At 35.1% G+C, this 16,785-nt stretch overlaps 1 protein-coding gene across 8 annotated transcripts in view; it reads right to left on the reverse strand.

Moving 5' to 3' along the window:
• Positions 1 to 16,785, reverse strand: part of DYNC2H1 (dynein cytoplasmic 2 heavy chain 1) — a 165,806-nt gene that overhangs the window by 87,974 nt on the left and 61,047 nt on the right. For all 8 annotated transcript variants that reach the window (XR_014588123.1, XR_014588124.1, XM_083848651.1 and 5 more), the window contains 10 exons: positions 15,737 to 15,863; positions 14,282 to 14,423; positions 13,642 to 13,751; positions 12,264 to 12,362; positions 10,891 to 11,014; positions 8,299 to 8,462; positions 7,778 to 7,897; positions 6,176 to 6,310; positions 5,209 to 5,352; positions 3,869 to 3,958 (listed from right to left, as the gene is read on the reverse strand). Coding sequence is in view for 6 of the 8 variants with exons in the window: in XM_083848651.1 (XP_083704777.1) it covers positions 3,869 to 3,958; positions 5,209 to 5,352; positions 6,176 to 6,310; positions 7,778 to 7,897; positions 8,299 to 8,462; positions 10,891 to 11,014; positions 12,264 to 12,362; positions 13,642 to 13,751; positions 14,282 to 14,423; positions 15,737 to 15,863 (1,255 nt within the window). In the remaining 2 variants the exon portion in view is untranslated. The remainder of the gene's footprint in view (positions 1 to 3,868; positions 3,959 to 5,208; positions 5,353 to 6,175; positions 6,311 to 7,777; positions 7,898 to 8,298; positions 8,463 to 10,890; positions 11,015 to 12,263; positions 12,363 to 13,641; positions 13,752 to 14,281; positions 14,424 to 15,736; positions 15,864 to 16,785) is intronic.

The following is a 16,785-nucleotide window of genomic DNA, read 5'->3' on the forward strand; positions in this document are numbered from 1 at the left end:
GACACATCTTAATTCCAAATTGCTAATTACTTCTGCAACTTTGAGAGAAACACTGACCTGAAACCTGTATCTAACTACATCTAAAATTCAAGGGAAGAAGAAAAAACAGGTATTTTTAACAAAGCAATCATACTAAACAGAACCCATTATTTTTGAAACTATAGACAGGAAATGCTTCAAAACCACCAGAGAAGACAGAAATTTGGAAAAAAAAATCCTAGGTCTGTTGCACCACTTAAATTTCAGCCAGTTTTTGAGCACTGGAGCAATAAACGAGGAGCAAGGATTCATTGGAACTATTGAATACACCACACAAACACTTAGAACAATATTTATGAAAATAATATTGGCTTATTAAAACTGGGATTCTTATGTCCATAGACAGAAACATTCACAAACAGATGTATTTTTCCAAAGCTGTACTGTTAAGCACAGATTACCACATAGTGAAGCTGATGTGAAACACTGAAAGTAAATACTCTTTAAAATCTGGAGCGCACAGACACCTAGATCGAGACATCAAATTTCTAAGGACTGTCCTGTAACCTGGAAGATGTATTTTACCAGACAGTAGAAGATAAACACATTTTATTTCATTAGAATGTAAGTTAGCATAAGGCATATTGAAGCTGATACCTCTTTTCATTTTAATAAGGTGAAATGTAATTAAAAATACAAAGCAGAGGTGACAGGGAAGAACAAGAGAAGGAAACAGAACACAATGCATAGCATTGTATTAAAGCTGCAGAACTTAGCACTCTCAGCTGATAAACACAACACCCCTGCACTCCTATAGAAATTAATTCTGTTTTTGACTTCTAAACAACGCTGTTTGAATTTTCCACAGTGTGGTTTCCCACATACTATGCCTTATGTGTACCTCAAAATGACAGCTTGATTGTCCTTAGCTCAAGGGCATCTACATGAGAATCCTCTTACTTTCTCCATGTAATCCTTAAAACAAAAGGGCAATAGTGTATACTCAACAACTCCAGAGTCTTTTGCTGTTAAGGGCTGTAAAACCAAATCTCACAGATTCCTGAACAGGAATGGACATCCACATGTTGTGATGGCTCTGCCACCTGGTGGACACCTGAACTCAGATCCCACAAGGGATCTAGGCACACTAGAAACACTGCTATCCTGGACCCAGAGGTGCACACTAGTCATGTTTTGTCTGCATATCAGAGAGCGCCTCAAACATTTACCAGTCCTGCACACTGGTTTTGAAAAAAAGATGCCTGAATTCATGAATTAAACAGAAAATCCACTATGATACCTCCCCACAACTGAAGAAACCGGTCTGTAAGGATAAGCCGTGTCACATTCCAGTATGTAAGTCTAGATGAAGACCGCTTCATCATATTATATTCGGGGAAGAAATAACAACATGTATTTCAGATGACAGAAATTATGATACTGATGTCAGCAAATGAACCAGTCTCTGCAATCTGTAACATCTCACCACATGTTTGTAAGTGACATCAAACTGGGGGGACCAGTGAGTACATTTAAGGCAGGGCTGCCGTTCAAAGAGACCTGGACAGGTTGGAGGAAGTGGCTGACAGGAACTTTGCAAAATTGGTGTAACACAAGTGTAAAACAAGTGTAAGTCCTGTCCCTGAGAAGGAAGAATCCCTTGTAATGATACAGACAGTGGATTGCAAAGGACTCAGGAGGGTCTTGGGAGACAGGAAGCTGGACATCAGCCAACACAGTACTCTAGCATCAAAGATAACCAACAGAACCCTGGTTCTTTTAACAAGGGCATAGTTGGCAGAGTAATGGAATTGATTATCCACCCTTCACTCAGCAGTTGTTAGACCTCATCTGTAGAATACTGCATTCAGTTTTAGTCCCCCAGTACAAGAACGATGTTGATAAACTGAAGAGTTGGGCTAACGGTCACCACGATTATCGGGGGATACATCCCAAGGATTCTCCTTCCTTGGAGCTCATAAAAAGTCACCTGGACATGGTCCTGGGCAACCTGTTCTGCTTGAGTAGGGGTTCTTGCAGGATTCTTGCAAGCTAAACCATTCTGTGATTCTGAGAACTGCATTCTTTTTTTGTGTATCTTATTGTGTATATTATCTATGAATACACTGATGAATGTAAAATTATTTATTTAAATAATTGAACAAAGTTAAGCTGAAACTTTAAGACAAAGATCTAAAATGATTTCTTATTTAAATATCATAAAATAGTTTAATGACGATGAGACTTACGTCTCCGAAGAATATTAGGTTCCCAAGACTACTACTGAAAAATGAATTGCATGAGACATCAGAAGAGATGGGACCAAATTTGAGAAAGCATAATCTAGGAAATATTACGTACATGTTATGAAGTATAAGATGAATTACTTGACTGATATTGTCTTCCTCATTTTAACGTCTGTTACATTTTTAGGTTCAAAATTACACAAGAGGGCCAAACTATTTTTGTTTTCTTTTCATTATTACTGTTTTCTCATCCAGATTCCTTTTTACATGCCTGATACATCACCTCAGACATAGATGTAAAAATTTTATCAGCTATACAATATATGAAGACTCTAGTACAGCCTCAGTGCCACAGCAGTCTTTAAAAATGTGAATAAAAGGCTGAACTAGTAGTAGATAGCCGACGGCATGAGGAGCTTATTAGTTCTCTAAATCCAGTATCAGAGCAGGATACTAAGCAGGATGCATCATTAGTCTGAAGCTGCATTGTAACTCTTACACTTCCAGTATCTTCTAAACCTTGGCCTGATCATTCATGGTGAAAATCTTTCCTACGAGAAATCTCCTATCTGCACCTTGTTTTTTGAAATCTTTCATCTTTTCTGACATATAAAAATAGCTTGCCTTCCAACATTCAAAAGATGTGATGACTTACTGGAAGACTTCACAGAGTCACCACTTCAAACACAAACATTAAATTATTATGCGAATATTACATAAGAGTCCAGCTGAACTTTGATAAATCAAAATCCTTAGAAACGTTGCTACTTCTGCATCCTCAATGTACTGTTGCTAGATTTGGAGGGGGTAAAATCTTCCAAGATCTATCCATTTTCACTCACCAAACTTCAGACTTGCATCATTTCTACTACTGCTCAAATGGTCTATGCAGACCTACTGTGTCATCTTCACCCTAATACTATGAGACCTCCTGTTATGATTGCTCCAGGTGAAAGTGAAAATGAAAAGTGGAAGTGAAGGGCCTATCTATCCTAGGTTTTCACCAAGAAAGCAATAAGAGAAAAGCCATCTGACAGACATGCAGAACAAACAAGAAATACATTAAGAACATTGTATGGAGGAACAAGAGAAAAATGGAGAAACAAAGAAGCTATACAGTAGAGATTTGGGGCAGGAGGTGAAAAGAGGAAAGAAAATATTATAATGATTTGGGTTTGTTGTTTTTTTTGTTGTTGTTTCTTTTTAAAAAAGAGTAGTAATGATCATACACAACCTTACCACGACAGCTAAGTCAAACACTTATACTTTGGAAATGCTAGATATAAGACCGAACAGAATGAAGAGTACTCTAAATACTGAGCAGCCTGGAACTGGCTATGTAGACAGAATGATAGAGAGATGAGAAACTGGAGGTAAAGCAGAAATATGACTACACTGAGAATAGCCTCACCCATTAGAACACTGCTCTGTGGAAAAAATGTGCATAAGCAACCTTAATTTTGTCATAGTCTAAATTTCTGTCCTCAATTTTTTATGCTAAATGTTACAAGTGCAAGTTTTTTTACATGTATTGCATATGTACTGACACAATACTGCTTATCTGAACTAGATCAGTGTTGGTTGCTGAAAGAATACTTCCAAGCGCAGTGCACTATATAAAAGCCAGAAAAGTACAATCTTACCTTAAACAAACAACGACAAACATATTCATACACTGTATGTTTCAATGCATCAATAAGCAGCTTGATTCTTTCTTCAGTATTACTTGAATCCTAAAAATAAAGTTTGGATTTCTAAAATTCATGTGGAAGTAAGAGATCTTTTATTACCGAGTGAATTTCACCAGGGGAAATAAAGGGGGGAGGGGCAAGAGGAGGAATAGAAACAGGAGGGAATAAGAAGGGGTGAAGATATAAAAGGAGGTTTACAAGGGGTTTTACAGGTACTGTGAGGTTTATCTGAAACAAATTCTTTTCTACCTTTCTGGAGATTATAAAGGAGGGTAATGTGGATTCACAAGCTGTTAACCCCTTCCCTAAGTCTAAAAGTGTAAGAAAAATGCAGAAGGGGATAGAGGAATAAAAAGAAAGAAAGTAAAGGAGGACATGAGTGGCAAAGACAGAAGTTCAGTTTTAAATAGGTTATCATAATAGGAAGGAAGGAAGAAATTATGAAAGGTTGTGAAACTAAACAAGAAGTTAGAAATTTCATGTTGTGGAAAAGAAGGAATGGGTAAAAAACCTTAAAGAAGGCAAGTTTGCATTGTTGGAAGGACGTTTCTGCTAATGACTGGAGCTGAAGGAATGTTGTAAGCATGGACGTGAGAATAAAGGGCAATCCAAAGTGACATGATAAAAGGCATGTGAATTCATTTTTGAAGTGGAAACAAACAGGAAAAAAAAAGACGAATTTTGGAGATGCTCAATAAAAAGAAAGCACATCATTAGTCAGTGTGGGTTTTTTACATCTAAAGAGTGAGGTGACAAAGGATAAATCCATAATTCTGCACTTCAGTAAGAAAAATGTAATGGCCATGAGAATACAGAAAAGTAAAAGTGACATTTTCCTAAGACGTGCATGCTTACAGACTGTATAAAAACAGTTTTTTATCTTCCTTCCAATAACTGAACCATGTAGAAATATAGGTCTTTTCTTATTCTAACCCTTGTTGGTAGAATTAATTGGAGATTGTTTAAATAAAGCCTGCAGTAATGAGCTGAAGTTATAGTTAAACTTGCTTTTCCTAATTCATTCACCTTAGACAAAGCACAAGCCTGAAATAACAAATAAGAGCAACTTTGGTTTTAGATGGCCTAGCAATTTTACAATTTATATGTAATGTAAATGGCAAAAAAAAAAAAATCCATGTGTATATATTCTGAATATGTAAAGCACAACAGTTCAGCATCACTACTTATTATACGTTATTCCCTAAAAATGTTCAGAGCAACTAAAAAATTCTAAGGATCAAAACAGAGTGATTCATCTGCAGCACTCACAGCTTTAGAAGAAGAGAAAATACCTGCTCGCTTTGCAGGGCCCTTTGGAAAAGCCGTAGAAAGGCCGCCAAACTAAAATGGTACATATTATTAATTTTGGACAAGTCAGAGATAATAAAATACATCTTGCTAGCACTCTCAGCTAAAGGGAGATAGGCGTCTCTCTCCTGTGGATAAAAGAAAAAAAGCATATATATATATGGTATATATATATATATATACACACAAATGAAAACAGTACATTGCTGCCATCTACTGGATATTACATAAACATTTATTCACCCCTGTTGAAAAATTCAGATGACTCCCACTGCTACTTGAGAAAACAGAATCCCTTCCGACTTTTCAAACTGAGGGCCGTGTATTCAAGACTTCAATACTATCTTTAGGTTTAAAACTTGGCAGAAAACACCTGGGTAAAAAGTTTTTTAAGTTATGAAGAACACCTTGGAAATTAATTCTAAGGGCACTGAGGTCTCCTCCCACCACAAAGCACTTCCCAAAACTCAGCAGCAAATTCAAAACATAACAAATAGGACACAGGAGAAAAATTTGTAATGTGTTACAAAACCCAGCCATGCCAGATGAATAACACCACCAACTAATTAATTTTTTGCAATAGCAAGGGATTTATTAAACAAGAATGTCCATTTGAGCCTTGAAAGTCAGTCATATTGTTTGCAATAGCTGATGGTAAAAGTAAAAAAACAAAGTCAAAACCTAATACCTGCCAATAGGTCCTTGGGAAAAAAAAAAATTGAATTCAAACTGGCAGGCTTTAAGTTGTGTAACAAGTGCAAATTAAAGACATTTCAGTACTGAAAATGCTTTCTGTACTTGCATTATGCAAGTATCTCTTACTTCAAAAGATGAATTCAGTATGTTACTGATCTTACTGTCCTGCAGATGTACATATACTCTATTTACACACACAAGATAACTATTCTCAGCAGGAAAAAAGCAGCAATAAAAGATCTTTTTTTTGTCTACCTGATCAAGGGAACTCTGAAGTCTGTGAGATTCAGCAAGCGATTCTTGGATGAGGGCACTACTTGCTTTAGTCTGATTCAAAGATTCAATCAGATCTTTATTTTCTAGTATGTTGCCTTGCGATGTTGCAAGTGTCTGTAAAAAAAAGTCACCTATGTTACATTAAAAAAAACAACTGCAAAGTAAGCATTTTAGAAGCTGACGTGCATATTTCTGAATCACTGAATGCACCGAGAGTACGAGATTACTAGAAAGTTTACTCCAAAAACTCAGATGATGTATTAATGAAGGCTGGAAAATAAAACTCAGGACCAAACTCCCAAAATCCAGATTGCCAAATTCTGAAACAAGCTGTCATTAAGCTTTTCAGAATGATTTGTATGATCAGATTCTTATACACTAACATCCCAACAGCAAATACAAATCTTTTTTTTCTTCATATTTCACTACCAATTTAGCCTGAAATTGGCTACTTGCAGTAACTTGCTGTACCTGATCAATCATAAATTTGTTTTGCCTCAAAACAGTACAGTCCAACATCCCAATACAATTTTGTCCTCATTTCCAACTGAGAGATAAATATTCATGATTACAACATTCCCAGTTTCATAATGAGATCCCTTCAAAATGCTTTTGATTGCCCCACCTCTTTCCTGAGTTCTCCTGTACAAACGCTTCCACTTTTAATAAGAAGAGGGAAAAATGAATGATTCCCTGGCATTTAAGGTTTGCTTTTTTTTTTTTCTAGCTCTCAGTAAACACACTTCAATACAATTTCTTGGTCACACAACACAAAATTGGCTTCTTGTTGGTTAATATTTACTCTCAGGCTTCATCTGAAAGTGAAAACTAAATGGGTTTTATACACAGTAGACAGTTAATTTAAAGTTTTATCTTAAAAAAAAATAAAAATAAAAATTACCTAACAAATATACCTGCAACTATATTAACTCATTAGGCCATGAAAACATCTTAACATGCAAGATTTGTAAAGACAGCCAAGGGGAAAAAAAAAAAAGAGCCATGAGCTTTCCTCACCTTAATACAACACACACCTAATATTTTAAAATTAAAATAGTTACTATATAATAATAAAAAAAAAGTGATCATAAAGCAATGCACTTTAGACACTGCATCAAAGGTTCAGATCTGCTTAACTGACTGCAAACTGTATTCCTTATTTCCATATTTTAAGTAAAAAAACATTATTGGGCAAGATGTGATGAATTGTTTTGTGCAACTGGTTTACAGGTTGTATACCCTAGCATGTTTTGAGAAGTCAAACCAATACTTCCTAGGATAGCACATCAGGATATCTGGATGCAGAGTTAGAATAGAAGAATGCACTAAGTTATCTAGTTGATAAGAGTAGGATAAGATCATCTTGGTACAGGTACTAATGGAGCCACCTAGGAAAGGTGGCTGATGTACATATTTATATTTCTTTCTTACCAACATGCCCAAGTATATAATGCTTTTATCTTCTCAAATCAAAAATTCTGAGGGGTCACTATTCCAGTACTTTCTTTTTACATTGAAACACATAAAAATATTAAATTTATCTTATTGGCCTAACAGATACAGCAGGTGAATTTATTTTACCTCCAAAAGAGATTCCTCAAGCTTAGCTAGTTGTATCTTCTTATCTTCTTCCTGTCGCAACAGCTTTGTCTTCTGCTCTTCCAAATCGGGCTTTTCATGCTGAATTGTTAAAGCCAAAAGCTAAAAAGAAAGGAGATTATTTGATGTGGTAGAAGACACTTTAATATTTCATAATATACAATAATAAATCATATAGCATTAATTGTGTACCAGTTTACAGTCTACTTTTGAAAGTAGACTTCTGAGGGTTTGAACAGAAAACAGGAGCTTAGCAATTAATCTCATGTAACTCAAGTCAATGAGATAGTTTCCATTTTCATTATTAGACTTGCTACTTGGTTTCAAAGTGCATAAAAACAATCTTCTAAAATTTTAATTTAGTATCAGCACTGATTTTTCTGTTTATAGTTGTGTCCTATAAAATATCTCAGTGACCATTAACACAAACTGCACCATGGGGCTTCTACTAAAGGCTGGATGTATCTATAAATACCTACATTATTTTTATTTTAAATGCCTACCTGACCTCTTAAGCCACTTCCTGTTGTGGTAAAGTTTACTTCTGTAACAATAGAAGAAGCATCAGGTGGAATGAAGGGATTTGGGTTCCTTGTTGATAGAAAAAGACGGAACTCTTCATTATAATCTATAATTTTTTCACCTATTTGTATAGCATAGCGGGGTCCTGCAGATAAAAAATATATTATAGTCACTGATTCTAGATTCTAGTCATGCTACAATTATCTGAAAATAATGGTATTTGTGTCATACTTTATGACCAACAGATTAAAAGATACTTTACGAATAATTTATAAATGAATTTTATAAAGAATAATAAATAAAAACTTAAGAAACATAAGCTATTCTGCATTTCTAGACTGAAAAATGCAATAGTGTAGCAATGGTGTGTGAAAGCTATATGGTGAAAATATTTAATTGACGAGGTTCATTTAATTATCACTCCCAATAAAAAAGATCAAATGGCAGAAAATGCACTTGATGTAAAAGCGATATGAATGAATATTTGAAATCTTCTAACAATGACAGGAGACAAAACAGCACAGAAGACACATTAGATAATTCTGCTTTTGTCTAAGAATCCTGTCATTATTTAAACATATTCATTTAATTTGCCACATAGGTATACCACTCTGTAAAATCACCTTTGCCACAAATACATATTGGCTAAGATGGTGCAATATTTTCTGAATGTGACACCAAAACATCAGTCTTTATCTCTGAATCTGTTACATTTACTTGCAGAAGTTTGATGCTGCTATACAATCATAATTCCATTAAAATATTACTTTCGGTGATATTGTTATGGAGAAAGACTATAAAACTGAAGATGTTGGAATATCTAGTTATTAGATTAAAATAAAACTATTCTGTTAAGAAATATCCTGTAAATTTGTAAATTACTGTAAATACACTTAATTTAATCACAGTGGAAAAGAATGAATTTATTCATTTTTGTTATCATATATTCAATCTATTTTTATAATATTGAGATTCTGACATTTCTCAATATGCTTCTCACAAAATTAAACCATATATATGGCTTCTCACCACTCTCTTTCCACCACAGAAAATTTTCATTATAGCTGTGTTAGAAACAAATAAACTTTAACAGTCACGACTAGAATAAGATTTTTGCCTCCTGATACTAAAAAGAAGGAAGAACAGAATTAGAACATTAAAAGTTTCAAAGTGAAAATTTCTCTCCCAGAGAAATTTCTGAGGTGGCAGTTAGGTCCTTCTCTATTATTAGCACTAGGAGCAGAAGATCAGAAATGCTCCAAGTATAAATCTCTTGCTAAAACACTGCTACAGATGAAAATCACATACCAATTTTGCTTCTGTGCCAAGGATCAGAATAAATTTTAGGCTTATGTTGTAAAAATGTCAAACAGAAAATGGAAGCTGTACAAGGACAAAGTAACTGCAGTATATAAATTCACATTTTTTTCTTAACTTCATTTCATTCCAAGTAGTGAAAAGCTGCCCAGTCATCACAAGCAAAATAATGCAGAGAGGCCTCCACTACCACTTCCACATTTTGACAAACAGAAGGTGTGCGCTTCATAGCCAAATGACTGAGATGACTCAAAGAATGACCTGCTCTCCCTTTTCAAAATACAGCTCCCTAGTCTGGACTTGCACAGATCTAGAGTTAACAGAGTTCACATGGAAGAGGCTGCCTGAGGTGTTATGAGCAATTTCCCTGAATAAACTTGTATTTTTGACTTAATCTGCTTTCTCCACAGTTCTGCAAACACATTCATCTCTTAATTTGATTCCTTTTGAGATGTATCTCTGATAACACTGTATTTCTGCTTTCCAAAATTCAGCAGAAGCTAGTGAAATAAAACAGTTGTCAAGATTTCCATCTAGCCTCCTACAGAACCTTGAAGTCACCACTCAGGTAGTGCTCTCAGCTCCTACTGATGAGAAAAAAAGAAAAGTAAGCACATATGTAATGGAAGAATGATCTGAACTAACAGCTTCTTGTTATTTTACAGACCTGTCCCCATATAGGGGATAACTACATCTAAGAACTCCACAAATGTTTTTATACTGTTTCACTGCATCAGTAAAGGGGACGCATTTCACTGAATTCTATGACCCCTCGCACTCCCATTCCAAAGTCACGTCAGGGATAGATCTGAGCATCTTCTTTAGTCTTTAGACAAATGAAAGACAGAAAGCAACATCAACATTCTAAGATTCTGATTTCTAACTGCATAATCAGTTGTGTAATTTCTGGTCGATTCATTGCCCAAAATTCCTAAGAAAGACCATGTGTTTGAAATTGCCGCTAGAAATTAAGTTAAAATTTAAACTCTGCAAGAATTCATAAAAACACTTTATTCTAACTCCAGACAAAAAAAATCTTTAAATACTTCTCAGTATTTTTCAACTTGGCAAACAAGAGCATAACTCCAACATAACTAATGCACTGAATTGTTAGCAGCATGTATAGTAGCAGCTTATAAAAAAGGAAAAAACAATGTAATACTCATAGTTTCAGAAAAATTAGTTTTTATATGATGTATATGGATCTAACCTTCAAAAGGTTTGAACAAGCATTTTTAAAGATTTTGGTCATTTACCTTGGACTACAAGATCTTTTCTCAGCAACGGATAAAGTACAGGTTCCACTCCATCCATTTCCTGTATAATAAGTGTTTTACCAAACCTCACCGCCAGCTCAAGAGCTGTTAGGAAGTTGGTGTCCTGGGCAAATGAAAACAAATTCCTTTGATTCATGTTATTTTGAAATATCAACACTTTGACAGCAGTGTAAAAGACTGAAAACTCTATAGACACTTTTAAATCATTTTAGGAATGCACAGGAAGTCATTATACCAGGAATCTGAATCTAAATATCAGTAGGATAACCAAACAATTCTACTACACGCATCATATGGTAGCCACAAGTATTTAATTTAAATACATTTGATACGACTAAAGGATTGCTTCAGCTACTGACATACAAGCAGCCAATTTAACATGCCTAGCTCTCCTTGTGCTGCATCAGAAGAAAGCAGGTCTGCAACAGATCTTGTGTCATGTCTGCCAGATGTATCTGGCTAGTTAGTACATCTCAAATAGTATTGGTTAGCTGTGCCTCAAAAAGGAATCAAGACCTAAAGCCAGGATTCACACTGATACTAAGATATCTAAATACAGGCTTTTGCCTGTAGGTATCTAAACACACACTTGGTTTTTAAGATTCCATTAAAGTCAGTGGTGATCCTGGATAATGCAGTCAACAAGCCCAAAAGTTAATCAAGCCAATCTGCTAGCAGGTTAAGTATTCAACTCTTAACTAGTACCTTCTGTGAGTATCCAAAATGCCTACGTATGGCTGGCACGGATCTCTAGAAGACCCACACTCTGCTGAAGCAATACCCTGAGGCCAGGTGGGATCCAATAAGGGACTTTAGGATGGCACCACAAGTTCGTCTATGTTTGTGCAAATGAAACAAGCCTAGCCACCCATGTAAACTGACATGGTGTCTTAATCCTGAATTGAAAACTAGGCAAGTACTTCCAATGTAGATAATAAAACACGAAAATCACAAGGAAGAAGTATATACATACTCCTGAAATCCTATGAACTGCAACAAATACAAAATAAATAAATAAATAATATATTTTTAGAAATATTTTACTATCTCTCTCCCAGCAGGGAATACTGATACTCTTGAAAAGGGCGGCACAAAGAGACAAGCTTGTAGAAATAAAACTACAATAATGCTGACCCTCAACTTTAAATATTCTGATTTCCTTCTTGAGTAAATAGATTATCAGTAGCATCTGATAGAATCACCATAAACTAAAACTCTGTGAGAAATTAAATGCTTCATGAAATATGAGCTCATATTTGGTGATAGCTATCACAACTAATAAACTGCTCTCTAAAGTCTGGAACTGAGGATATCAAGCAGAACAAAACTAAGACAAAGAGTAAATACTGGACCTGCTGGTTAACAACTTCCAACCGTGATTCCTTCAAATGTGTCTTCAACCATTCTGTAGCCCGGAAAGAAGGGTCTATCAGAAACGGGCAAACTTTACTCTAAGAAAAAAATCAGAAAATCACGGAAATCTATTTTAAGAATTAAATTGAATAGGTAAAACAAATGAATACTGTACAATGAATTAAGTCCTCTTTTATTTCCCCAAACTGATGTTATGCGCGTTTTAATATTTTTTCATTAACAAACTGTTTAAAGAAACACTAATGACCTAATAACAGAATGACAACAAACAACAACAGTATAAGAACAGTATAAGAACATTATTTTCTTGTCTTTTTTTTTTTTGGTAAAATATCATGTTTAAATCCAGTTTAAAAGATGCTGAACAAAATACCTGCACAAGCAAAAGGATTTGAGCTGAGGAAGGGCTTGAAAAAGTTCTTAACGTACAATGAGATTTTTAGGAGCTCAATCTATTTAACTAAGAAAAAGATGAAAATAAGATTTGATTACAGCATGTAAGTACCTTTGAGAGTACAAAATCATATTTGTTGAAGAGCTTTTTAATCAAAGTGAGAAAGTAATAGCTAGATCTAATATCAAGATGATAAAGCAAGACTTATTTAAATTGGAAAAAAGCTGTAAATGGTTTGTGAGAATCATTAATCATCCAAGCAAACAACGTGTGGCAAATGTAAATTCTCCTCTCCTAAATGGTATTATATTTTTACTTTCTATCAGATCGAAGAAATAACTACATTATAACTACAGTATTGTGTTATATAAATGTGCAATTGCGTAATATGTCCATTTATTGGCATATATCTATATGCTATTATGTGATAATACTGAATCATGGTTATAAGCACAGTATTATAATTTATTAAAATTATTTTCTCTGGTATTAGCTACTGGCCTTAAGTGAATGGCATTTTATGTCCTATATCACAGAGATAAGCTAATGATTAGCTTTAGGGATTTCAGATCTAGATATTTTGAAAGGCATCTGCATACAGCTTTTTACTTTTTCAAGACCAAAAAAGTGAGAAATGATATGTCAAGTGCACATTTATAGAACATAATCTTCCACTTCTTGTAGTAGTGTTTATTGTTAGTAATAGACTAATAGCAGATCTCATCTGTTCAACGTCTGGAAGAAAACCATAAAAGCAGAAAAATAAAAAGGATGTTCTTTAACTATTTATTTTCTTTTTGGTACGGAGTACCCAGAGTTAGATAAATATTTGTTTCTCTGTGCATGTTTTATGGTGCTAATAAAACACTGAAAATGAAATTGTTCAAAATTCCAGAAGGATATGTTACTGAAACTTGTGGAAATTGAAATACTTCTAAGATAAGATACAAACGCAAGTTTACCTGCAAGATAACAAGAGCATTTTCTATTGAAAGGTCATCTGAAGGTAAGCCTTCGCTTTTCCAAACTAACTCCTCACTTTCTGTGCACAGGAACCGCCGTAAATCAAACTCTGATAAATGAAAGATCATAAGTTTGTGCTAATATTTATAGCTTGCACATTTTAAGCCTTCACCACTTTATATACAGCAGAGATTCTGTCTTAAAGGAGTGCAAGTCTGTTAATTGCCCTTACATTATTTCTTGAACGTACTGCTATTTTCTAGCTGATGTTACCAAAAAAAATGGCACTGTTAACACAGACAGATAAAGATGATTACTGAAAAACAAGAAGCATTCAGAGCCCATAGGCAAATTTTCAACACTTAACGTGAATGCATTCATTCATGTAAACTTTGCTTTTTAAGCACAGGCTATGGAACAAAATCTTAAAAAAATATAAGTAGTTATAATCTTAAGAATTAACAGAATAATCCTAAGAAATAGTTGTATCTGTATGTACAACTACTTATTGAATAAGAATTAATGTTGTCATTTTTCATATGGGGACACCAAGACAAAGGAGTTTGTTCTTTAGAAATCACTGGCATTTCTCACTTTCTCAGTCAAGCTGACTTACACACCCACACCCACACCAATTACTTTCAAGGCCTGCTGATTTGGTCCATTCATCCAATCTGGTTTTCCTCTGATCCTCAGGAGCAGCAGAAAGATAGGTAATAAATGCAGCTGCTAACTGAGCTCTCTTAGGCAACGTAGACAGTTCATGTGTTATCTCTGACACCTTCAAATAAAAAAGAAAAATTACAGAATGTATATTATAAATAAAAACTACGTTAATATTTCTCATAATTCATTTAAAAGTCAGAATTAAATTCACCTGCCATTAAGAATACAATTAGACAGCTTCGCTCCTTGAATTTCAAGTACCTCTATTTAGCTAACTCACTCCAAAATGTAAGTGAAAATGTGAGAAAAGTTCTTTTTAGCTCTCAGCTACAATGTGGACAGATATTTCTGAGAATTTAGCTCCTAACTACGGATTTGATGAACACTTCAGGTTGTCACTTGTGAGCAACTGGACAAATCATAATATTATAAGAAAAATAGGAAATATGTGATCTCATAGTATCAGCTAGTGAATGCTACTCAAATACGTATGTAGATACTGAATACCGTGTATTATCTATTATACTCAGAAATTTGATTCTCTGAAGACTCACAAGATAAAATACATTTATCATGTATCTTTGAATAAGCTACCTGCACTTCACCACCTATGCTTTGAACTCTTCTAGTATTTTGGAAAAAAATACAGCAGAGCAAAACAACAAAGAATACTGCCATTATTGACTTGAAAAAGTAATGTCACCTTTGCATTTAATCAAACTGACAAAAAAAAAAGCTGACACACATACACAAGAAACTTGTTACTACTACCTCCTCACTTTAAAGGGAGATGAACACAGCATTTTCAGCACTAAATTAAGCACCATCTTCAATATAGGATGAGTACCTGACTAATACATCCGTTATTCTGCTAGGTATGCTAATATATCTACACCATACCATTAACAGAGCAGGGTAATCTTCTAAAGAGAGGGATAATGTACCAGGGTGAAAAACTGAGTCATTTTTATAAGTGTTTAAACTCAGGTTCAAATATGCCCAGACCTTACTGCAGCAGATGGAGTATCTAAAAGACTACTTGCAAAGGAAAATCTTCCCTTTCTTTCCATTCTGCTGGTCATCCTGTGAGAGTATTCATCCAACACTAACACTAGTTCTTCAAAATGAAGGCATTTAACCTAAGCTGATTGTTTAGGCTTTTTCTACTGTCAATGAAGAGACAGGCAACTGTCTCTCAGCAGGGATATATATCCCATCCTTAAGTACCAAAGAAAGCTAGGTATCAATTTCTGGAGGTGGCAGCTATTTTCAGCTTATATATATCTTGGAGTTTTCCTTTCCTGCTTCTGACTGAAGAGTTGTGTCCAAAGGGTTGCCAATTTCTCCCAAATATAACAAGATTTCACTTAAAAATGGACTTATCAAAATATCAGCTATAAGAAGTACGTTATGAAAATTTTCACCAACCTGGGTACTCCATCTTTTGTGTTCCCTATCAAGTTGATTTATCAGTACCTCTGCAGCTTTCAATGTCTTCTGAGCTTTACTTAGTTCTGCTTCAAGTTTTGCTGCTTCAGTTGTTCTACACTGGAACCTGTAAAACAATTACTGTTTAAAATTGCTATCACAAACTACTAAATTTATGGACAGTTACTTCAAAGGCAGCTTAACTTACTGAACTTGTCATGAATCCCTCCCTTATGGTTCATGAAGAATACAACAACAGTTGTCTTTTATACCATCCTCTGCTCTTTAGTAAATGAGCTTGTTAGACTTACCACAAACAAAATTTAGATTCACAGGTGAGATATAAAAACACATTTCCAATAAAGACTATAATGTCTGAAAATCATTCCTTCTTCTACTTAAACAGTATGACTTGATTTTAGTGGTTGATGTTTTGTTCTGCACATAGTTGGGACAATAGCAGACTCAACACCATGCTACAAATTTGTAACTCTTCAGTAAATACTATCTATAAATATGGTGGGGAGTCTCTCCCCATCTTTCTTGTTAGGTCCCCTTTAGGTACTGGAAGGCCACTGTAAGGTCTCCCCAGAGCCTTCTGGAGACGGACAAGTCTAGTCCTAAAAAGACACTGAAGTCATCTCAGATTTAAAAGGTGAGACACACATCACTCTATTTTTGACATCTGCTGTATCTACACTGGAGGCTTCTGACTCAGTAGTGAGAAACACGTACTTTGAAAGAGCATTCCATCTTATCAATGAGATGAACTGCTACAGGTAGGCTTCTTCTGATGTACACATCTCACAGTACAGAGAGTTACATTTCACAGAACCATAGAATCATAGACTGTTTTAGGTTGGAAGGGACCTCTGGAGGCCATCAGGTTCAACCCTGTTCAAGCAGGGACACCCAGAGCCGATATCTCAGGACCATGTCCAGGTGGCTTTTGAAGATCTCGAAGGAGGATACTCCACAGCCTCCTGTGCCAGGGCTCCATCACCTGCACAGCATAGAAGTGCTTCCCAGTGTTCAGACAGAACCTCGTG

Source organism: Anser anser (assembly GCF_964211835.1).
Source record: "Anser anser genome assembly, chromosome: 1".
NCBI lineage: Eukaryota > Metazoa > Chordata > Aves > Anseriformes > Anatidae > Anser > Anser anser.